A 23914-nucleotide genomic window follows, 5' to 3' on the forward strand; every position below is an offset into this window, starting at 1 on the left:
ACATCAGGCAACTTCTCAAGAACTGATTTCCGGAGATGGCGTGGTAGAACGAGTAAAAATTCTAGTCGTTCAGGGCGTAAGCTACGACGGTAGAGAACGTCGTCGCGAGTACGAACATGCGCAACCTGTGCTCCGAATGTCCAGAATTGAGACGATCGATGGGAACACGTAAGCAGTCATCACGCCGTTCTTCAGAACGGATGTCGTGCAGGTCATAAATGGCCAGGACGCAAGAGTTGATGTCATGCGCATCATATTCAGGATCGTCGACACGATGACGGGATACGCAGTCGGCGTCCTTGTGCAAACGTCCTCCCTTGTGTAAAACAACAAATGAATATTCCTGGAACCGTATCGCCCACATACCCAATCGTCCACTGGGGTCTTTAGGGAGGAGAACCAGCACAAGGCAACGGACAATTGGTAACCACGGAAAGTGTGCGGCCGTACACGTAGGGACGCAATTTGGCGACTGCCCAAACTAACGCCAGGCACTTCCGTTCGGTAATTAAAGAAATCTCTCGGTGGTTGAAAGGAGGCGGCTGGCTTATGCAATTATGCGCTCTGCATCACGCTGCCCTCGAATAGTACAGCCCCTATTCCATGGCCACTGCTATCCGTGTGAAGTTCAGTGGTGGCAGATGGATCATAATGAGCCAGCAATGGGGGAGCCGTGAGCAAGTGTACGAGGGCGGAGAAGGCTTTGGTTTGAACAAGGCCCGATGTGAAAGCAACACCCTTCTTAGGTAGGTCGGTGAGTGAGCGAGCGGTTCCGGCAAAATTCTTGATAAAACGATGGAAATATAAGCATAGCCGAACAAAGACTCTTACGTGTGCGGCGGAAGACGGAACAGGAAAGTTCTGGACAGCGCGAACCTTGTCAGGGTCGGGTTGAACTCCAGCGACACTGAAGAGATGGCCAGGAACGGTAATTTGACAACGTCCAAAATAGCACTCGGATGAGTTCACTTGCCGGCCGACGCATCGGAAAACAGCAAGAATAGCCAATAGACGCGTTAGATGACTCGCGAAAGTTGCTGAAAATCCTATGACATTGTCTAGATAACACAGACATGTGGACCATTTATAGCCGCAAAGTGAGGAGTCCACCATTTTTTCGAAGGTTGCCGGGGCATTACAAAGGCCGAACAGCATAATCTTGAATTTCCAGAGGTTGAATTTCCAGAGTTTCCCAGAGACGGCATAGGTCAGCAGTTTGTGCCGGAAGATCAGGTGCGATCATCTTGCTAAGTTTGTCTGTGAGAGTCGGCGAATGGGAGGTTCCTGTAGATGGTGACGAAATTTCGGCATCAAGAGTCGATATGTCGCAATCGTTCACAGGCGAGATGTCGTCCATAGACGTGCCTCTGGGAATAATTTGAGTCGAGCAGTTAAAATTAAAGAGAGGGATCGAAGTCTTATTGCCCGTAACAGTGATCATGGTATGGGGAACGGCCAAATTTCTTTCAAGAGTGTGCCAGCTGTGGGACATAGCACATGGACCTTGTTGGGAACAGATGGGAACTACAGTAGATTGACGTACGTAGTGGTTTGAGGTGACAGGCGGATGTTTTCGGGAGAGCGTAACCATGGTTGTGTGACTGATGGACTATAGCAGCCGTGGGCAGTTCAAACTGAATGACAGTAGACGTACAATCAAAGAGGGCTAAATGGGACGATAAGAAGTCTAAGCCGAGCATAACATCTTAAGGGCATTGTTCCGAAACGGCAAACGAAACAGTCTTTAGCGCCCCGCGATACCAATGCGAGCGGTGCACATACAAAGCATGGTAGGCGTTGCTCCGTAGGTGACGTGGAGGGTGCGCGATCAAGCAGATGTGAAAACTTTTTCCAGTCGTCGGCGCAATGGGTCACTCATCACGGATACGTGGGGGCCAGCGTCGATGGGTTCTGGGACACTGACGCCTCCGACTAAAACGTCCACAAGTTCGGTTTGGTCGGCAAAGTGATCAGAGGGTCTTGCGGTCGAGCCACCAATACAGCGTCACTTCCGGGAGCTGCACCGCTCAGTTTCCCGGAGACGGGCGTAGGGGCTGCGTCGGGGACGGTGGACTACGACCCTGCGGCGATAGGGACGATTGTCGACGGGCTGGTGGCGAACAGAACTAGTGACGTCAGAATGACGACGAGGGACTGTTCCAAGGAGCACGAGCGTCATTGCTTGGCTGTTGCGGTGCCAATGGAGGCTGGTAACGAGGCTCGCTCTGTTCGGGACTACAATAACTGGCGAATGGCAGTCGCAGAGGGGAGAGGACAGTACGGTAGTTACAATAGCGAGCAGCGTGACCGATACGCCACGGTTCGCCACGCGGCTGGATTTCAGCAGCATGCAGGATACCGCTGACCAGTCGATGGACCTGGAGCATGAGAAAGCTTTGAAATGGCAACGGCACATAGGTAATGAACTCCAAGATATCAAGTTCATCGCGGACTATTGCCAGCACAAATGGTGCTGTAAGCAAGTTGTTCGGCTCGCTGGGGCAGGAAAAAAGAGCTGCAGTAGCAATGGTTTCAAATTCTCGTCGCGCCATCCGCGTCAGGTCATCTAATGATGATGGCCGTTGCACTCCCAGCCTGTCGTCACAAGAGGATGACGCAGTTCTGTTGAGCAGACGTGCGAACGGTCTTGCAATGCGGTGGCTCTTGGCCTGCTTATGCGTTGACACTTTTTTTTATTTCTTGTACCGTTTAGCAATTTTTGCACGTGAGTAGGTTGAAAGCATCGCCAGCGATGCCCTTCAGTACATGCCAAACCTTGTCTGACTCAGCCATATCGCTATCGGCCTGCAGGCCTTACGGCACAGAGCCAGCACGTCTTGTGTGTAAGAGACGTACGATTCTGAGGACGTTTGGGCGCGGGTCGCTAGTTCTTTCTTAGCGGTGCTCTTCCGCCCTACGAGAGAAAAGTCCCTCAGCTTCTGCTTGCACGTGTCCCAGTCGCTAAGCTCTTCCTCGTGGTTGTCATACCCCACCTTCGCCGTGCATTGCAGGTCGAAGACCAACTTAGCCAACATAGTCGTCGGATCCTATTTGTTGTGGGCACTTACACCCTCATACGTGGCGATCCAGTCTTCCAGGTCGAGGTGGCCGGTGCCACAGAACATTCCTAGATCCCGCAGCTAAGCCAGCACAACCGTCGGGGTTGTAGGCCTTGATGTGGGCCGTGCCATATCGGGTGCTGCTTCGTCCATCATGTTGTCCAATCTAAGGTGGAGTTCCGTTGTTGTCTCTCGTGGGTACCCAGCGCCTCTCACCAATTTGTTTCGTTGCAGAAGCCACATGTAACGATCAGTTTATAATAATTACAAGAGAGACAACGATGCTGTCAATATGTGAGGAGATGGCTGTCGAGACCGATTCCACCTACACACGTCAAATTGTCTTCTGACTGGTGCCGCCCTTGGTTGCACCGTAACATAATATAGGCACGAAAATAGTGAGAAAGAAGGCGAGAGAAAGAGAGAGAGAGTGCAAATTCAAACGGGCACGTGTAGATACTCACAAAGACTATAATAGACAATCGCAGTGACCTGTAGACCCCAAGTGTCGCAACAACGGTCTCCTTCGCTTTCTGCGCCGGCGTCACACATGGCGGGGTCCGAATACCTTTGTTTCCTAAAAAAAAATGGTCTCGGCGCCAGCCGGCGTAATGGCACCCAAGTGTGTTCGCTCTCGATCTCGCACCGGGGAGAAAGCAGAAATTTCTCTTTTTTTTCGCAAACGCCATAGATAGGCGCGCCACCCGTCTTAATGAGGAATAAGGAAGACAGCGGGGAACTTTCGATGGCACTTGCAGTTAAGAAATGATCGCGAGTATATAGAAGGCAGTTCTGTGAGATTAGGAGAATACAAAGAGTGTGTACCATAGTTCAAGCCTGGAAGTGAAGTTCTGTCTTAAAAAATGAAGTTCTGTGCTTTTACGTGCGATAAACCCGATCTGAATTTCAGTCACGCTGTGGCAGGAATCATTGAATTAATTTTGAGCTGCTGGGGTCCTCTAACGTGCTCGTAGATGTAAGTACACGAGACTTCTTTTTTTTCGTTTGTTTTTTGATTTTGCCTCCATTGAATGGCGGCTGTCAGTGCCGGAATCGCGTCCACGACCTCGAGCTGAGCCGCGCAACGCTATAGCCACCGAGCTGCCATGGCATCTCAGACCTCCAGTTGTAGGTAGAGAGATTGGAACCATTCGAGCTCTTTCATGGTCTGCCCGGGTAGCTTCGTTGACAGAATCATTAGCAGCATTGCGGTGCGTCAAGCACAAAGAAAATTTTAATTTACAAATCACCTACTTGAGTCTAGTCTGAGTCTGGCTCAGAGCAATCGAACCTCTCGGATCATGACACGTCTCAGTAGTCGCTGGTGTCGCAAACAGTGATGTCTGCAATTACATCAGGCACTTGTGGGCGTCGCTGATTCCGATTCGAACAGTGATTTTGACTGCGAGTCCGATTTTGTTGACGAGTCCTGTTGAAAAGCCTCTGGCATTACAGCTAAGTTTCTTTTCAAATTCTGCAACTATTCCTTCGCGATGTTGACTAGACGAGACTCGAGGCTATCCAGGACTGAGAGATGATGATAGTCGCTGAATATACCTAGGCCATCTTTTTTTCGCTTTTTGCTCTAAACGCTGTCGAGCTAGTCACGCTCCGCGCCGCGCTGTCAAACACGCCAAGACTGCTTCGTGTGCCGCGCTTCCGCGCTGCCTCGGAGCGACACAATGTGCTCAAAACATTTAAGTAAATATTTTTCGTTTAAATGTAAAACAGCGCCATAAATCAAGGGTGCGAAAATTTCGCGTCATGGTAAATGCGCCGTAGTAAAATAGATATGGTACTCGTCAGCTAATAAAAAAGAACAAAGCTTTGAAAAATGTTATTTCCTTAAATAAATTCAAAACCATTGACGGAGGAGTCTACTACTGCCAATTTTGGAACCTGCGCACGTCGTCTGTTTGCTTTTCAGTCGGCGCTATGTACAGCTCAAAGGCGCGTACCTCACGGAACCCGTCTCACTTACGGTATTGCACCACAGGGATGCAGTAGTGAGGCAACGATATACACGGACAATGGCGAGGCTGATGCCTGACAATAGGTATAGAGCGTGAAGTCAGCATGGACCAAAGAAGAAGCGAAGAAATGATGTCACTCTCGCAAGTTGCAGGATCACCCTTCGAATTGTTCCGTAAGAAGTCATCGCAACAAGCGAGGCGTTCTTTCCTGCCGTAGACGAGGCGAGGAAGCCTCGCATGCTGTAACCCCGGACTGTAGGTCCGCGGGAGTTGCTTTCATTGCCTGCCACCAAGCCGATATTGTCGCACGCTATTTCATTGTATGTTATTTGTCGATATAAGCTTCTGAACTTTATATAGTGGACTTGCCTCGACATTTTCTAAGATTAGACCAATGCAGAGGTTCGGGAAGCAAGAGCCTGAATTTACTATTTCAGTTCTTTCGTATGTATGGTCACTATTTTGTCTTCTTTACGCATACAGAACGTTGCCGATGTTCTATATCTTCGTTTTACTTAATAGTCTTGGTGAAACAACTCAATTATAATATGGATGTTTAATTTTCTTCAGGAACATGATGAGCCGTACATGGTTCCAGTCCGTGGATACGAAAGGACTCGAAATATCCTTTATGAGCCGACGCTGGGGAACTTCACAGTATATGTTAGAAAACAAGCTTACTTTTCCTCTGCTGACATTGTTTTTCTGCTTACCTAGTGAGTCTGCTTTCTATGTTCCTTTTCGCAGTATCTTTAGGCAGCCATTTATTTGATATGTAAAAGGATAATTTCTTATTGGATACAAATATAAACGGCTGTGAATCACACTGTACATTTTCTCAGAATAAAAACTAGCTTCGCGAATGCTCTATTTAAGTTCTGTTGGCTTCAAATTAACTACAGAAGGCGCAACACGCAATACGAATAGACTGATTTCCAAATGAACGAAAGAAAACGCAAGGATATTGCTCGACTACGTTTACACTTCACATTCGTAAACCCTTTCGCCCTCTAAGTTGTCACTTGAAAATGTGTAAGTTAAGAAGCTGTAGGGAAGGACAAGGAAATCTTAGAGCGCAAGTGACAAAACTGACAGTAGTCTGAATTGTAAAATCAGCTTGTTTGGAAAGCATGACTGCTCAGCGTGCAGATATTGGGTGTGGGGGCCACCTTTGTAAGCGCATGCGGGGCCGTCGTTCTCGCGTCGAAAGATGGATTATGTGGCACGGCTCAAGCTGTAAGTTGTAGTGCACTGAAGTTTTATTTGTCATTACCAGTAGGCGACGTTCCCAAAAGCAGATACAGGTCACTGTACACTTGATTGTCATATTTTGCCGCCGAGACAGAGTTGCCTGCGCTCTTTTCAACGCCAGCGGTCCGTGAGGTCCGCGGCGCGTCCGGCGCGCCAACAGCGCCAGTAGCGTCCGGAGCAACGCGCATGGCTGTTTGACCGAGACGAGACTTGCAGCGAGGTTCTGTCTGCGACAGGGAACTGTTGCGTCCCGATGGACTAGTCCACAGTATGGCGCGGTGCGGTGTGGTGGGGTGTGGCGTTGCGAACACGCACTACACCCATTTTAGCATTGTGGCTAGTATCATCTCCAATCAAACTGCTTTGCCAGTAGCCATTTTGTGCTTACATCTACTGTCGACTACGGGAGAGCCATTATTTCTTATTTCCTGTTTCTGCCATGTCACAAAGAAAAATTCGAACAATGCTTACAGCACTTTTATTGTCCGCCTTAAAGAACATCAGCCAGTCTGGGCTCACCGCGTACATTCTAAATGTGCTTCATACGTAAGAGGATCTCTAAACGAGCTAACCAGTCTTGAACACCTGGAACAGGTTATTTTTCTTCAACAAAACATATCACACTCTCTTTGAAGCTTTGACGCGGCGCCGAACGGGCATCCACATCGGCGTATCGAAAGGCCATCCTGCGCCTCCATACGCTGTGGCGTACAATCAACATTATTAGGTCAAACGGTGTCCCGTCCTCGCTTTCTACAGGGAAATTACCTAAAAGCTGGGGGATCCAAGCGTAGTTCTTCTTTAGTGGTACGTTGCCGAACGTCCCATACAAACACGGCCTTCCAGCAATCTTCCAGCAATCGACGAATACATGCTCTAACGTTTCTTCAGTACATATTATGCAGTGCGTTCCCCATAGCACGAACATGCCCTTTTTAGGCCAGCCAAGGCTTGACAGCAAGCGTACCTATACTAGAACACTGCACGGGCTCCAGCCGACCAGAAAGCCCGTGCCCGGCCCAGCTCGCGGACCGGGCAGGGTCATCCAAATCGTTGTTTGGTGGACCCGGGCTGGGTCTGGGCTTGAAGCCACGGGCCCGTGCCGGACTCGGGCCCACTCATTAAAGGGCTTAAGGCGTGCCTTCGAGCACACGCGAACATTATGCGTTGCATGGTCCAAGACAGTCTGTGCCAAGCATAAGTGACACTTCCAAACAGCTGGCTGGCTATTAGTATACGCTAGCAAATAAAATTTGGTGGCGATTGGTTGAATATCACAAGAATTATGCTACCTGCCACACGCGATTTTTAAAAATTGCGTAACGGGGAATGAAGATATGCCAAATCAGCGGTTCTGCCCTTCACAAGAAAAAAGGTTATAAATTTTGGTCTTTCGACAGATGGCCATGTGATCGAGCTGGTTCGGAAACACCGTTTTCTCGGCGTGATTTTAGACCACCAGCTTCGATGGACTCGTCATTTGACCGCCCTGGAGGACAAAATTAGTAGTGTCATAAATTTTCTCCGCAGAATCTCAGGCACGAAGTGGGGTGGGACAACTGCTTCCCTGCTTCACGTCCACTCAGCACTTGTGCGTCAGAGAATTGCTTACTCCGCCCATATATTGCACAAATTATCTGCGACGTCCCTCCATCGGCTTCAGCTATTACAGACTCGGAGTTTACGAGTGTGCCTAGGAGTCCCGCAAGCTACATCCAGTCAGCTCACTATTGCAGAAGAGCGGGAACCGCATTTCACGGTGATTCAGAGCCCGGAAACATGCCGACATTTCTTCAGAATTTCTACTCGGCATTCTGCACACCCCCTTCTCTTTCTGATAGAGAACCGTCCGGGTGCACAGATACACGCCTTGTTTCAAGAGCATAAATCACTACTCCCACGATTACTTTTTTGGCACTCCGACCTCTGCTACCCACCATGGCTTCTGCAAGCACCGAAAATAGAAACGTCAATTGAAGAACCTAAAAATAAAAGCGACGTTTCCACATTAACAGCAAAACAATTAGCGTTACATCACCTATTTGACAAGTACCAGGAATCTATTCACGTCAACACGGATGGTTCTGTAGTCAAAGAAAGTGCGACTGCAGCTCATGTTATACCATCCTTAGAGGTAGAGTACGCCTGTCGACTAGGACACACGTCGTCACCAACAACAGCAGAATTAGTGGCAATTCTCCAAGCCACTCATTTTATCAAAAGATCTGAGACACCAATAAAGTGGGTAATTTGCACGGACTCCTTATCGGCTTCAGCATGTCTTGAAGATATTGATGACAGCCAACCACACGCAAGAATTACATACGCAATACTGAACAGTTTAACTCAGGCTAATGAAAGGAAACATGAAGTGACATTACAGTGGATCCCGGGCCATGCTGGTATAGCAGGCAACGAACTAGCGGGCTCATTGGCAAAATCAGCCCATAAAGATGCAGAAATTGAACTCATCCCTTTATCACCAATGGACACAAAATGGATATTGACAGTACTAAAGAAAGGCTTGTGTGTGTCAACATGGTTTAATGAAAACGCTAAGGAATCAATACTTTACGAAGTAGACCCTCAACCCGAATACCAGCTGGATGTACAACTTTCTAAAAGTACCGAGACACTAATTCACCGACTACGCCTTGGGACAGCATACACCAAACATTTCCTGCATCACATCAAACGGGCTCCTTCCCCGCCTTGCTCCTGTGGCCAAGACGATGAGGATGTTCGCCATCAACTCCTCTAATGCCCCATGTACGAGATGCAAAGACAGCAGCTAGAACAAGAGCTACACTCCATCTATCCTCACCGGCCTTTCTCACTCGTAAAATTGCTGGGCCCATGGCCATCGAAAATAGCACAGCGAAAAGCATTGAACGCAATTCAACATTTTTATGAAGACACAGGCACCCTCAACAAATACTAGGTATTGCATTGAATAATCACACGATGTCACAAAAACATTCTTCTATTATTTGTAATTATTAGTGCTTGTATATTACGTGTTATACATCTTTTGTTTTGCATGAATTATTTTAGCACTAATTCCTCACCTGTTTAATGCTCATCGAAGTCTACATCACGGCCGTTAGTGTGTATTTGTGACTTTGTTTACGAACTCATTGTGGTCTAACTTGCATTTGACTTTTACACTGTTATGGTCATAGGCGTATAGGACTGTGCTGTGGCTTTCGCACCGTATGAAGTGATTTATTCTTTTTTTTCATTTTCCTACATATTTTTTATAATGTCGTTTCTGCTATGAGAAAAGGAGTAGCCGTCACCATTATAAGGTGACTACGTCTCTTTCTTTCATTTTCATTTTAATATAAGAAAAGAATGATCACCCTGTATACGACTAACAAAATAGTACTCACTCACTCACTATTCTACTGTGATTTTTTCGGTGATTAAATAACCTATTGTTGCATAAGAAACGCTGAAATTTATTTGTGAACGTAATCTATCAGTACAATTCGACCTCACGCTTTTTTAATGACCTTATCAATGATGGCGCACAGAAAAAGATGCGGGTGACGTGCCTGGTTTGATATTCCAAGCTCTAGTGAATAAGGGAGCTATGGCTCGTACTGCTATTTTACCATTCCAGATAATTTCACACGAGCTATTGTGGTGTCGAGTATCTGGATTGGGAACAGCAGACCAATAAGGTAAACGCACTATGGTGGCTGAGCGGACGTAAAAGAAACAAATGATAGGAGAGAGAGAGAGAGGATGGACAGTTGGCAGCATTTTGACTCACGTTTCTCATGCTTCATTTAAAATTTCAGCACTTTATTGCGTACTTTCTTCATGTTATTTTGAACAAGTGCACTGCAGTCGTAAAATGAAGAAAGCGTATTTTCTTTCTGTAACCTTTAGGCACCCCATACGAGTTAAATAATCTTACATTGCTGAAAAGGCCAACTATGTCCCGCTGAAAATCTCAAGATTCGCGAGTTTACAATATTGATTCAGCCTTAACCTTAAGGTCACTCGATTAAGCAAAATAAAATATCTAACGCAATTTATTTGTTTTTATTGCTATCTTTCAGCCGGAATTTGTCTGAATGGCAAGGCAGCAAACTTGTTTCTTGGTTTGGGGGTAAGGTATCACACATTGTTTAGTCCAGCTGTGAGATTTTGTGAGTGTCCTCTCCTAAGATATGGTTGGTTTCGCAGATTAGTAGGTTCTCGGGGCCCACCAACATGGTTTATCACGTTGTTACAGCATTGTGTTGCCAATTAGCTTACGTTTAGGGGGGAAAGTAGATACAGTCTTTTCCCTGGAACGCAGTGAACTAAGTTTTTATCAAACAGCTACTACTCTCTCTTTATAAAATTGTTAAGGTGGTTGCAGATAAGTCCCTGCTGTAACCAGGGAATTGCGCTCCCTAGTCTCCTGTCTCCGAAGTTCCTGAAGATAATACCAGAAGGTCCGCAGTGTCATTTTTTACTTTCCCTGTAGGGGAGGCAGCTTCTGCGCTTTTTTGATTGTTTGAATAAAAGAGGCCTTGTTGGCATGCGGGAGAAAGTCAGTACTTTGCCAGTCCAGCTCCACCTTTGCCACTAGAAACACCAGATATTTTGCTAAATCCTCCCCATACCCTGACTCCCCGCCTACTCCTGCTTCTTTTCCTCCCAAGCGTATTTAGGGAACAACAAAGCATGTGCGTCTTTCCAAACCGACTTTACGAACAGTTGCGCTCGGCGCTCTTCGCATTCAACAAAACAAACGCTATGACAGGAAAAGCTTTCTTCCGAAAATCAAGTCCTTCCTTTACAGTCACAAGACCAAGAATATTATAGTTGATAGACAAGGTTCCTGTTTTTTTTTTCTTGTAAGAGCATAACGTTTTCCAGTCCAGTCCAGCTCTGTAACTTTCACCTACATATGACAAATGTATAGCGTTTTCTGTGAGTTATGCGCAAGAAAATGGCTATATAGAAAAGCCCAGAAATACTTACACAATACATATCCTGCCTAATATTTATTTGTGCCTCAATATTACGCAAAAGCTCCTCAAAACCAGGTTGAATACATCATAAATATCCTGCCAAGTATTTATTTGTGCTTCAATATTACGCAGAAGCTCCCCAAAATACAGTGCTTTGGTTTATGTTAACGCGTCCATAGAACATTATAGCGGTCCTTGTAAGAGCCCAGCAAATAGCGGACGTCATAGAGAAGGACATTAACTATTCCCACATAAAGTTATCAAAAGGTGCCTCTTTTTAAGGAAACACCAGAATTTTTAAATTGAGACACAACATCAGAAAATTTGTTTGTAAGTTGGGCTTCACAACTCAAGTTAATGAAAGGAATTAGAAACAGTATACTGACGCGCACGACGGTACTGAAATACTGGAGCTGGGGTGCAATGTCACAATAGTTCGGAAGGCGACCCGATCACTTAGCCTGGCACGATTGGTAAGAATGGCCTTTTGATGAGTAAAGCGCTATTTCGATCAATCGCGCAAGGGCAAGCGAACGGATTCGCTTTATGAACGACAATAAGATCAGAATCCTGGATTCGCTGTTTGCGGAGCAAGCGCAAAAAAAAAAAACGCGGTTGGTCTTAGAGTTCCTATTTCCATCAATATATATATATATATATATATATATATAGTCGTACCATGGGCGACGTGACTACGACTCTTCACTGGCAGCCGAGCACAAACCAAGCGGTTAAAGCGGTGAGGCGCGCTAGTTGGTTGCTGGTTTGATTTCGCATTCATGTTTGCTGCCCGGACTTGAAAAACACTTATGCAGAAGGATAGCGCTCGTCCAGTCTATTTAATTCCTTTTGCGTAGTTTTTTTTTTTAATCCGCGCTGCAAACAGGAATTCTAGATAAATCGAGACTCCTTCTCAAGCCGTCGTCTCTCTCGACTATAAAATTAATTAGTCTGATTTACAAAATTACTGATCTAATTAATAACTGATTAACTTAGAATGTACTCCTTGGTGATAAAAACAATGCTGAAGAAATAATTCATTCGTTCCATTTTCCGAATGTAAAAAAATTCCCAGCGTTCAGAGATGGGATGACAGTGGCGCGAGAGAGCTGACAGGAATAGATTATAGGGTATGATTAGAGAGGTAACAGGGTTACGCAAACTATGCGGCACGTAGGAAAATTAACCAACGGCTATCAGAGTTACGGAATGGGTGCTAAGGAATAATAAGCGCAGTCGAAGACGGCAGAAAAATAGGTTGCAGCCACATACACTGGGTGTCCGAAAAGGGACTGGGCAGGCTAAATGGTCGTCCGAATATATGAAGTTTTACTTGCGGCAGTGCAGTAGTCACTACAGGATATGTGGAAAATGTCCACAAAAATGGCTGTCTGTAGCTTCTGCAAATGTGTGAGGATTGTTCTCGTGCGCCCGTCGTCTGAGCGCACCACACAAACATCATGAGACGAACTAGCACCAGTACGTGGCGATAAGGTCGATATATGTGTTTCTACGTGCCGGCTCACCTAAGTTCATGTGTTACGTGAAGACATTGTGCAAAGAAGGATGTGCTACATCCGCTCACCATGGCCATGAGTGGCGCTGGCTAAACCTCTAAGAGCTACTGGATCTAGTAAATATAAATACCCAAGTTAATGGACAAATTGTTAGTCGTCGCCGTGGCACAGTACGCAGTGCAACGAACGGGTAATGAGGAGGTTGTGGGTTCGGCTCCCAGCAGCGGCAAGTTATCTTTTCGTCCACTTTCATTTCTTTTTCCCCCCTTCTTTATTTTCTACATTTCAATTTCAGCCACAGCTAATTTTCCCGATGCGTACCTTACCCATGCGTTGGCTTGAAATGCTCATGAATGCATGCATATATATATATATATATATATATATATATATATATATATATATATATATATATATATATATATATATATATATATATATATATATATATATATATATATATATATATATATATATATATATGGGGTTTTACGTGCCAAAACCACTTTCTGATCATGAGGCACGCCGTAGTGGAGGACTCCGGAAATTTAGACCACCTCGGGTTCTTTAACGTGCACCTAAATCTAAGTACACGGGTGTTTTCGCATTTCGCCCCCATCGAAATGCGGCCGCCGTGGCCGGGATTCGATCACGCGACCTCGTGCTCAGCAGCCTAACACCATAGCCACTGAGCAACCACGGCGGGTATATATATATATATTAGTCATATCATCAGAAGCCAAGAAACACTGACACCAAGGACAGCATAGGCTGTCCTTGGTGTCAGTGTTTCGTAAATGCTGTTTCGTAAAAGCTGTTTCGTAAATGAAATAATGACACGATAAATTAATGGAAGTTAAAGTGGATGAAAAAACAACTTCCCGCAGGTGGGAACCGAACCCACAACCTTCGCATTTCGCGTGCGATGCTCTACCAATTGAGCGACCGCGGCGCTGTTTCCCCATCCACTTTCTTGGTTATTTATGTGTCCTAGTAGAACCTTGGGAGTGTTAGCCAGCGCCACCACTCACAGACCTTGGCGGCGGACGTGGAACGTCCTTCTTGCCGCAGGCGTCACGAGAACGTGATCTTTTTGGGAAAAGAAGAAAGTGGATGCGGAAATGCTCATGAATGCATATATATATATATATGTATATATATATATATATATATATATATATATATATATATATATATATATATATATATATATATATATATATATATATATATATATACCAAAGTATTGTCAGGAAGGCAGTTTCTTGTGAATGAACTCTTAACTTCACAGACGTGTGTAAAAAGCAGCCAAGTGAGGGAGCTCTTAGCTCACCGGGATGACCACAGAGGTAATTATCACTCAGTTGTGTACTTCATCTTATTGCCAAAACAGCAGTGAAACAAGGAGGGATCACAAAGGAACACATAAATCATAGTTCGTTCGTTTACCTTTCCCTTTTTATAGGTTACGCGTATACGGGCACTGCGTGCACTGCTTGGAAGGTGGGCATGTCTGAAGAACGTCCCCTCACCTACTATGGTGTCTATGTCTTCGCACACGAACTGGCTCACGTGTAAGTAGCTTTGAAGATTCACACTGTGCAGGGCGATTGCGCAGTTCCTTTTGTTTCATATGACTCGCTGTACGCCTCGCCGTTAGAACTTCGGTAGAGCAATGTCTATAAAACTGCCACCTTCACCGATTCCTTTGGATCTGAAGTCATCTACTGCGACGGCACTTGTTTTCACCGTAGAGACCACCATCCTGTTTACATGCTTATTCCTAATATAGTTATTGCACCAACTCATTAAGGGGGAGTGACCAAGAAGCCAACTTTGTTGTTGGTATTTGGCAGAGGAGGGGATTTGAAGAATAATGTGAGAGTCAAAGCTAAGAATATACAGAAATGCTACATCTGAAATAATATTCATGCAAGAAAAACGCGAGCGCACAGGTGTAAACGGGTGTGCATTTATAGAAGATGCAATGGCGTCTAAGCAGCAGCCACGGTCTTTCTCGTCACCTTCTCGGAACACCTTCGTTCTCTTCCCCACAACATCACCCTCCCGGCGGCGTAGCTCCCTCCCGGTGCAGGTTATGGAGCATCACTTAAGGTGAGCACATAGGGCTTGAGTCTAGCAACGTGAAATACATCACTGCTGAGGTCGCGAGGCATTGAACACTCACCTGCCGCTGCAATCTTGTACGTCACGTCAAACAGTTCGCGCCAGATCCTGCACGATCCGGAGTAACGAGATAGGACTTTTTCGGACAATCCGACATGACGCGAATGTGTCTAGAGGCGCACAGGAGCACCAGGGGGAAAATGGGCTTCTCGTTGCCGACGATCGTAACAGCACTTTTGGGAACTTTGCGAGATAGTAAGGTGATTGCGAGCGATTTGTCGAAGGACTTGGTGTGAGAGCAAGATCATCACGGACATAAGTGGTTGGGGACTGCAATTCGGAGGGAAGTAACGTGTCCAAGGGCAATGTAGGGTCGCGCACAAACAAAATATACAGCGGTGACAATCGCGTGGTATCGTTACGGGACGAATTATAAGCAAAAGTTATGTATGGAAGAGCGTGGAAGGTGATCTTCGGAAACGTACGTGGCAAGCATTTCAGTTGGCGTGAGGTTGAGGCGCTCTGTGAGGCAATTCGGCTCAGGATGATACGAGGTAGTGACTTTGTGCTCGGAGCGTAGCAGCAGAGCAGCTCACTGACGACCTTTGGTGGGAAATAACGGCCGCGATCCGTAAATAACTGGCACGGGGGGGGGGGGGGGGGGGGGTAGGATTGCATCGTTGAGTTCAAAGTCGGCGACATCTATAGCGCAGCTGGTTGGTATTGCTCGCGTGATGGCGTATCTCGTCACATATAATATGTAGTCAACGCAATAGATTTGTTTCCTGTGGTGGACATTAAAAAAAGCTCCAAGCAGGTCGATCCCCGTACGAAAAGATTCCTCCATGAGGATGTCAATGGGTTTAAGGGAAACAGTGGGAGGCAATGCAGGCGTCTTCCGGCACTGACACACATCGCAAACATCGACATAACGGCGCACAGAGCGATAGATGCCGCTCCAGAAGGTGCGGCGTCTCACGCCGATTCTTGTGTACAAGTGAAAAGTTACACCCAGGTGTCCAGCGGTAGGAGTTCCGCGTAGCGGCCAGAGACTAGCGCTCTGAGGTGCCTTAGGACGTCGAGAAGGAATTCGGCACCATCAGGGTTGGTGCTGCGACCACATGAAGTCCCATCGTGCAGGCTGAGCATCCGGGCAGAAGGGCTACTGGGCCCGGAGGGTAGGCGGCCCATCAGGGTGCGCAGGACAGGATCGTGGATATGGAGCGAGTCGAAGATGGACAGAATGCACACGTCTGAGTCAGCATCTGCGCCGGATGGTCTATCCACAGAATGGCGGGACAGGCAGTCAGCGTCTTGAAGCGGACGTCCCGCTTTATTCGCGATGCAGAAGATGTATTCTTGCAAATGTCATACCCAACGAGCGAGGCGTCCTGTTCGGTCATTCAAAGAGGAGAACCAATAAAGAGGGTGGTGGTCAATCACGACAGAAACTGCGACCGAAAAGGTACAGTAAAAACTTCGCTACCGTCCATACGAGCGCAAGACATTCACGCTTAGTGATGAAGTAATGGAGCTAGGGCTCAGAAGAGAGGCGGCTGGCGTAAGCGATGGCACAGGCAGGACCCCATTGACGCTGGATAAGAACGGCGCCGATGCCATGACCACTCGCGTACTTCGTACATCACTGGGCGCCGAGGTCGCAAAATATTTTCCGCTGTCACTCTGGAAGTTAGGGGAAGGTGGAGTAAAATGCGAAAGAAATTGCCAAGTTCGCGCAGATTTTCCTATTTTAATCGACAATTGTGAAAAGACACAATGACAAGATGCCCTATGCTGTTGCCTTTTTGATCTGACAAGATACTGGCATTGTAATTAGCCGTAGCGGTCAATAAATATGATCTGAAAAGTATCAAATGCTTAGAATTACAGAAAGTGGAACTAGTTCGGAATTCATTGTGAAGGAAGGTACGGCGTGCAGGCACAGACACAAGAGGAGAGAACCAGACAACACCAGCGCCGACTATCAACTGAAGAGCGCACTGTGGCGGAAAAGAAGGTAGCCACAAAACATATCTGCGCATGCTCAGGTATGGCCGCGCCGCCTGTAAATCAGGCACATGTGCGGGCCTACGCGATAGATAACTGTTTAGGCATTTCACTTCTTTTTAACGCAAGTTAAACGAAGGCTGGCTCCCGCATGCTTAGCACTGTCCTTTTAGCGCAAAAAAACTCCAAAAAAAGAAAGAAAATAATAATATTTGGGGTTTTACGTGCCAAAACCACTTTCTGATTATGAGGCACGCCGTAGTGGAGGACTCCGGAAATTTTGACCACCTGGGGTTCTTCAACGTGCACCTAAATCTAAGCACGCGGGTGTTTTCGCATTTCGCCCCCATAGAAATGCGGCCGCCGGGGCCGGGATTCGATCCCGCGACCTCGTGCTCAGCAGCCCAACACCATAGCCGCTGAGCAACCACGGCGTGTAAGAAAGAAAATCGAGAGGACCGAGAGGAAAGGAAAGATGATCGGTGCTCTGGCAAACGCTCGTCCTTCGCTTCCTCTCGGTCCTCTCTGTTTTCTTTAATTTTTCTAGTTTTTTTGCACTACAGAGAGGATGCCACGCATGCGCTTCCACTACTATTGATAGGCCAAGACTCAACCATTAGAGGCATTTCTTCGTTCTTGTGCCAGCTTGAAACGTCTAATTTTGGCGTGCGTTTACGCTCTCGAGAGTGCAAAGGAAGATTAGACGGCGATCCTCTGGTTAACGACATTTTGTGCTCCAACAATCTCTGATTAACACAACGGCCTGTCTGCCCTACGTAGAAGTGGCCGTAAGTGAGAGAAACATTATATACTACACTAGTACGGCAATCCGTCAGTCTGTTCGTGTGTTTTACGAAACAAATTTCTGTCCGCCGTTTGTTTCTTGCCTGCTTTCTTTCTCTGCACCGCGGCGGAAATCTTACCTAGCTTATTGGCAGCCGTAAAAACAACGTTAACACTGCTTCCCACTTTCTTTAGCCTGTGCGATAAGAAGTGAATGCATCGAATACCTACGGCTCTTGTTATTAATCCTTTCTACAACCATGTTCAACCCTGACGAAATGATGGAATTGTAGCGCCCACCAATGTGGCTACTCGTGGACGCTAAGGGTCGGCGCCCTCAGTGTGGATGTCAAAAGATGAGGAAAATAAAGTCGGGTGGCGCGTGCTCGCGGTGCAAGCCCGGCACGCGGTAGTCCGTTCTAAGAGCCTGCTACACTGGTCCTCTGGTCCCGGCGTTCCACTGCAAACTCTCGGTTCGCGACATTGGTGACTCCGAACTACGAGATTACCAACCCCAGCAACCCACCACCCTCAGGCAACCTTCCGCCTTACGCTACCTAGCGCCTACGGGATGTCGCAACTCTACAGCTTCGCCTGCCCACGTTCTGGTGCAAGGACCCACAGGTTTGGTTCACCCAGGCCAAAGTCTCATTCTATCTATACCACATCACCTCACAGACTACTCGGTATCACTACTTACTTGCCGGCATCTCTCCTCAGGTTGCTCACTAGGTGGCAGACGTCATCGCTGCTTTCTTGGTGGATGCCCCATACCAGCACCTGAAGCACAATATATTGTACCGCACAGTGCACCTGAGCATGCGCACCTCCAACACCTACTCACCTCCGAGGAGCTAGGAGATCGCTGCCCTTCCCAGCTGCTCTCAAGCACGCGATGGCTTCTGAGCTCAAGCAATGTCGACACGAACAGTGCGCTGCTGAAAGTACTCTTCCTGGAGCGCTTGCCGCCATCCTTCCGCCTTGTCTTGGCCGCTGCAGGAGACTTGAAGCCCTGCTCTATTTGCCTACACCGAAACATCCTTGTCGCAGTCCCAATCCACAAGATCATGAGCGTCACCTCCGGGTACTCTTCGACGCCTTCGACAATTCGGCCTGGTTGTCAATCCCCAGAAATACGTCTTTGGGTCTTCCGTGCTCCAGTTCCTCGGTCACCACATCTTAACACTGGGAATTCATCTGTTGCCCTTCCACGTTCAGGCCGTGCTAGACTGTCCAGCACCACTACCTTACGCCAGCGGCGTGAGTTCCTGTGCCTGTTGAATTTCTCCTCAAGATTTATGCCGCACTGCGTTGAGCTTCTGCACTTATCGGCTGACCTTCGCACGACCAAGGGCTCCCATCCACGATTTCCTGGTCTCCCGAAGCTCAAGCTGCTTTCAGGATTGCTAAACAAACCATCACCGCTTCAGTGCTTCACATCCACCCACCAAGTAATATGCCTACTCGCATCATGGTGGATGCTTCTAGTGGGGTCATCGGCGCTGTTCTCTAGCAGCAAATCGACTCCGAGTGGCGTCTACTGGGCTTCTTCTCTCGGAAGCTCCAACCTGCCGAGACTCGCTACAGCGTTTTGGGCCGCGAGCTGCTCGCTATCTACCCCACCATTCAGCACTTCCCGCACTTCTTGGCCGGCCAGCCATTTTATGCTCTAACGGACCATATGCCTCTGGTGTGTCTTCCGTACAAACGCTTCCAAGTACGTCGCACGCGAACTTCGTCAACTGGCCTATAAATCGGAGTTAACCCACGCAAGGGCCTCTGTGTAAGCAGGCATTTGGTGTGTTGCGACACCACGTACCCGAGCACGCGAGGGTTGGATCCTCTCTCGTCTAACCGTGCGTGGCTTCGCCATGTCCGGGGAAAAGGGGATCCTGAAGGGTTGAGCCGATGCCGGGTGTTTGGAGCCTTGCGGCTCCTCGGCGAAGGCAACACACTTTTTTGGCCTCTGCTTCACGTAGACGGCACCCCCGGACTGACCCACCCGGGGGAACTCGGTAGTTGCTTTTTCCTGTTCCCCTTTCCAATCCACGTCTTTCTCTCTCCCTTTCAATCTTTCCTGTCTTCTCTTCTCTTCTTTTACTTCCGACTTTCCAGGCAGCGAGGGTTAACCTTGTGTGGGTGGCCAACCTTGAGTACCCCAGATTGGGTTATAGTAGCACAGTACAACTGGGGAGGGCTCGTCTTACTCGTAAGATTTGCGCCGTCCCCGTGTTGGGCTCGGTGGTGGGCGGTTGGCGCTGCTTCCGAGCTCATGATCCCTACATTATGGCTTCCTGTAAACCGCTTTCCCTTGATCGCCCTCTAAAAATATGGTGCACAGATGCAACCTTCCAATTCTTTTTGAAAAACAACGAAGAACACTTCCCCAAGTACCATGTAATCCACACTGAAGGCGACACGAGCGTGCGTAAATTCTCCCCTTTTTTGGTGGCGAAATGCCTCGCAAACACGATAGGACCTGGCTACAAAGCCACAAAGATGACAAATGGGGGCCTGCTCCTTCAATTGAAGGACACAACTCAGTATGAGAAAATGAATGACTTGAAATGCATTGGCGATGTAGCTGTCATTGTGTCGGCACATCGAACCATGAAGACGAGCTGTGGAGTAATCTCGGAAGACGACTTCTTGGACCTTGGTGACGAAGAGCTGCTTGAAGGTTTTCAGGATCGAAATGTCAGCAAGGTAGAAAGAATCCTAATCCACAGGAATAATGAACAACTTCGAACAGAGCACATTGTACTAACCTTTCTAACTAGTGTGCTCCTTAGTACACTGGATGCAGGCTACATGAAAGTACGTGTGAGGCCTTACGTCCCAAATCCTCGATAGTGCTTTAAGTGCCAGAAGTATGGGCATGGATCTCAGACATGCCGAGGAAGGCAGACTTGCGCGAAATCCAGCTCGAATGATCATCCATCAGACATTTATGACTCCTCTCCACATTGTGTGAACTGTGATGGAAGGCATCCAGCCTACTCCAGGACCTGCCCTAAATGGAAGAAAGAAAAAGAAATATTTGCACTAAAGGTCAAAGAAAATATAACATTTCATGAAGCAAGCAAACGTCTTTCGTACTTAGGTCCCACCAGCATTTCCAAAGTGGCGCGACGGGGGGCAGCGTCAAAAATGCCTCGGGAGTCTACCGCGGTCATTAATACTGGTCCGGTAATCACTCCACCTGCCCTCCTGGTGGTAGGAGCAAGCGCTGCTTTATCATCATTGCAGGTGGGCCTGCAGGCTTTGGTTAAACAAAACTGAACTCCACGGCCTGGGATGCGAGCTTCAGCGCCTAGTTCTCGATGCTCCAGCGCCTCAGAGAAGGTTATGGAGATCGATCCAAGAACCCCGGCGTCATCGACGCCGAAAGATAAGCGCTCTCATGAGCGCGCTAGGAGGGATAAAATTCCTGTAACTATTCTGAGAAAGCGAACGGTAACCTAAACGGTTACCGTCCTTGTATACATATTTATCTACCCTTACCACGTGCTCTTGAACACAGCTCAGCAAAAATATTCCTCAATGTGGCTACACAAATCATTCAGTGGAATGCCAGCGGCCTAGTTCACAATCTCGATGATGTCAAAGATCTACTAAAGGAATGTGAGTCACGACTCTTCTGTGTTCAAAAACACATTTAAAGTCTACACACAAGAACTTCTTAAGACAGCACATGGTTTTCCGTACAGGTTGAAATAATGGTAATTCTTCTTCAGGCAGTGTGGCAAATATAGCCCGAAAGTCAGTAGCATTTCCGCATGTATCTCTCCAGAGTTCATTTAAGGCAGTGGCTGTTCGGGCTATAGTGTTCAATAAACTTATATATATATATATATATATATATATATATATATATATATATATATATATCGCCTGATGAACGGTTTGACACGGCATTATTTGAAAAGCTGACTGACCATCTTCCTGAACTCTATATAGTAATTGGAGATTTTAATGCTCAAAGCACATCCTGGGGTGACTCAAGATGTGATACGAGAGGACGGGCAATAGAAAAGTTTCTTATTTCATCTGGAACCTGTCTATTTAACAAGACAGAGCCAACTTTTTACATTTCTACAGACAGCACCTATTCATGTATAGATTTAACCATAGGGTAAGCATTACTTCTTCCATACCTAGAATGGAGAGTTATTAGTAATCCATATGGGAGAGATCACTTCCCAACACTCCTCGAAATAACTAAGTGGCACGATGGACCAACTTACCCTAAAAAATGGAGACTTCATAATGCAGACTAGTCAAAATTTAGAAACCTATGTAAACTGTGCCCGGAAGATGTGGACCACCTAGGTGTAGAGCAAATGACCAGCTGCATCACTGAACATATCCTTTGTTCTGATCAAAACTGCATACCTGATTCATGCACAGATAAAGTTCATCCAAAACCGTGGTGGAACAAAGACTGAAATTGCAAAGAAACACCAGAATAAAACATGGAGCAGCTTTTCACGCTACTCAACAACAGAAAATCTAACAAATTTAAAGCGGTGCAAAGGAAATGGCCGCCGTATCCGCCGAATATCCAAAACAGAAAGCTGGACACGTTACGTATCCTCAATAACCTCATACACAAATGTTAGCAAAGTGTATACTAGGATACGCAAACTAAAAGGACAATGTCAAAATCATTTTCCTCTCGTCACTGGCCTTGGTGATACAATAGAAGATCAAGCGAATACTCTTGGTGAGCACTTTTAGTGGGTACCAAGCTCAGAAAATTATTCTGAATTCTTACACCATAAAAGAATAGCTGAAAATATTCCCCTGCGTCCAAACAAGTTGTCGTCAGAAGGATACAACAAACCACTAGCATTCCATGAAAACCTTGCCCTAGGCTTTTGTGGTAACTCGGCTCCAGGTTCGGACACAATAACATGAAATAATCAACAATCTGTCTGGTGAGACCCTAAGCTTTATCTTAGGTCTTTACAATAAGATTTTTGCAACTGGATGTATACCTTCATGTTGGAAGGAGGCAATAGCCCTGCCAATACTGAAACACGGCAAAGACCCTTCATTAGTTAACAGTTACAGACTAATTGCACTCACTAGCTGTTTACTAAAGGTATTTGAAAAAAATTGTTAACCATCGCCTTCATTACATTTTGGGATATAATGGTATATTGGGTCCTCGTCAATCTGGCTTCCGAAGATCGAGGTCTACAACGGATAATCTTGTTCTCCTTGGGTCATATATATGTGTTGCATTTGTACACAGCCAACACTATCTATCTGTATTCTTTGATCTTGAGAAGGCATATGATACTGCCTGGCGATACGGTATTCTGCAAGACCTGTCGTCCTATGGGATTTGTGGTTATATGCTGAGCATCTTGCAAAATTACGTATCTGAAAGAAAGTTCCGCGTAAGAATTGGCAATGTACTATTGCGCACTTTGGTTCAAGAAAACGGTGTACCACAGGGCGGAGTGCTAAGTTGCACACTTTCTATAATTAAAATAAACTCTCTCCGCTCTGATATACCAGCCATGGTATCTTATTCTGTCTTTGTAGACGACATCCAGATCACCTTTAAATCTTGCAACCAGTCCATATGTGAACGCCAGATACAGTTAAATGTTAATCTGCTCGCCAAATGGGCAGACGAAAACGGGTTCAGATTCAGTGCAGAAAAGATTACCTGTGTGCTGTTTTCCCGACGAAGAGGGTTATTTCCTGGTCCTTGCATTACGACGAACGGAAGAACACTGCTAAATAGAAAAGAAAGAAAATTTGGGGTGTAATCTTCGATATTAAGCTAACCTTCATGCCCCATATAAAACAGTTGAAGCTTTAACGTCTTAAAACTATGAACGTTTTAAAGATTTTATCTCACCAGTCGTGGGGAAGAGATAGGTATTGTCTCTTATCTTTTTTTAAAAGCCTTGTGTTGTCACGCATAGATGAAGGATGTATGTACAACGCTTAAGCTACTCGATCCTGTCTATCACTTAGGTATCCGCCTATCACTTGGTGCCTTTCGTACGAGCCCTGTCCAAAGTCTCTATGCAGAGTCGGATCAGTGCCCACATGATTATCAGCGTACATATCTCGGAGTCAATTATGCAATAGAAACAATTTCGCTAAACCAACATCCATGCAAATCACGCATAAATGATCAGTCCACAAATCAGTTGTACTTAAACCGGCCTTTTCACGCCCCGCCGTTCCCGTTAGCAGCA

At 46.6% G+C, this 23914-nt stretch overlaps 1 protein-coding gene across 3 annotated transcripts in view; it reads left to right on the forward strand.

Annotated features, from left to right (window-relative positions):
- LOC142584338 (A disintegrin and metalloproteinase with thrombospondin motifs like) overlaps nt 1–23914 on the forward strand; it is a 103141-nt gene that overhangs the window by 48387 nt on the left and 30840 nt on the right. For all 3 annotated transcript variants that reach the window (XM_075694490.1, XM_075694492.1, XM_075694491.1), the window contains 3 exons: nt 5603–5748; nt 10354–10403; nt 14239–14347. In XM_075694490.1, coding sequence (XP_075550605.1) covers nt 5603–5748; nt 10354–10403; nt 14239–14347 — 305 coding nt within the window. The remainder of the gene's footprint in view (nt 1–5602; nt 5749–10353; nt 10404–14238; nt 14348–23914) is intronic.

Source organism: Dermacentor variabilis, chromosome 6 (assembly GCF_050947875.1).
Source record: "Dermacentor variabilis isolate Ectoservices chromosome 6, ASM5094787v1, whole genome shotgun sequence".
Taxonomy (NCBI): Eukaryota; Metazoa; Arthropoda; class Arachnida; order Ixodida; family Ixodidae; genus Dermacentor; species Dermacentor variabilis.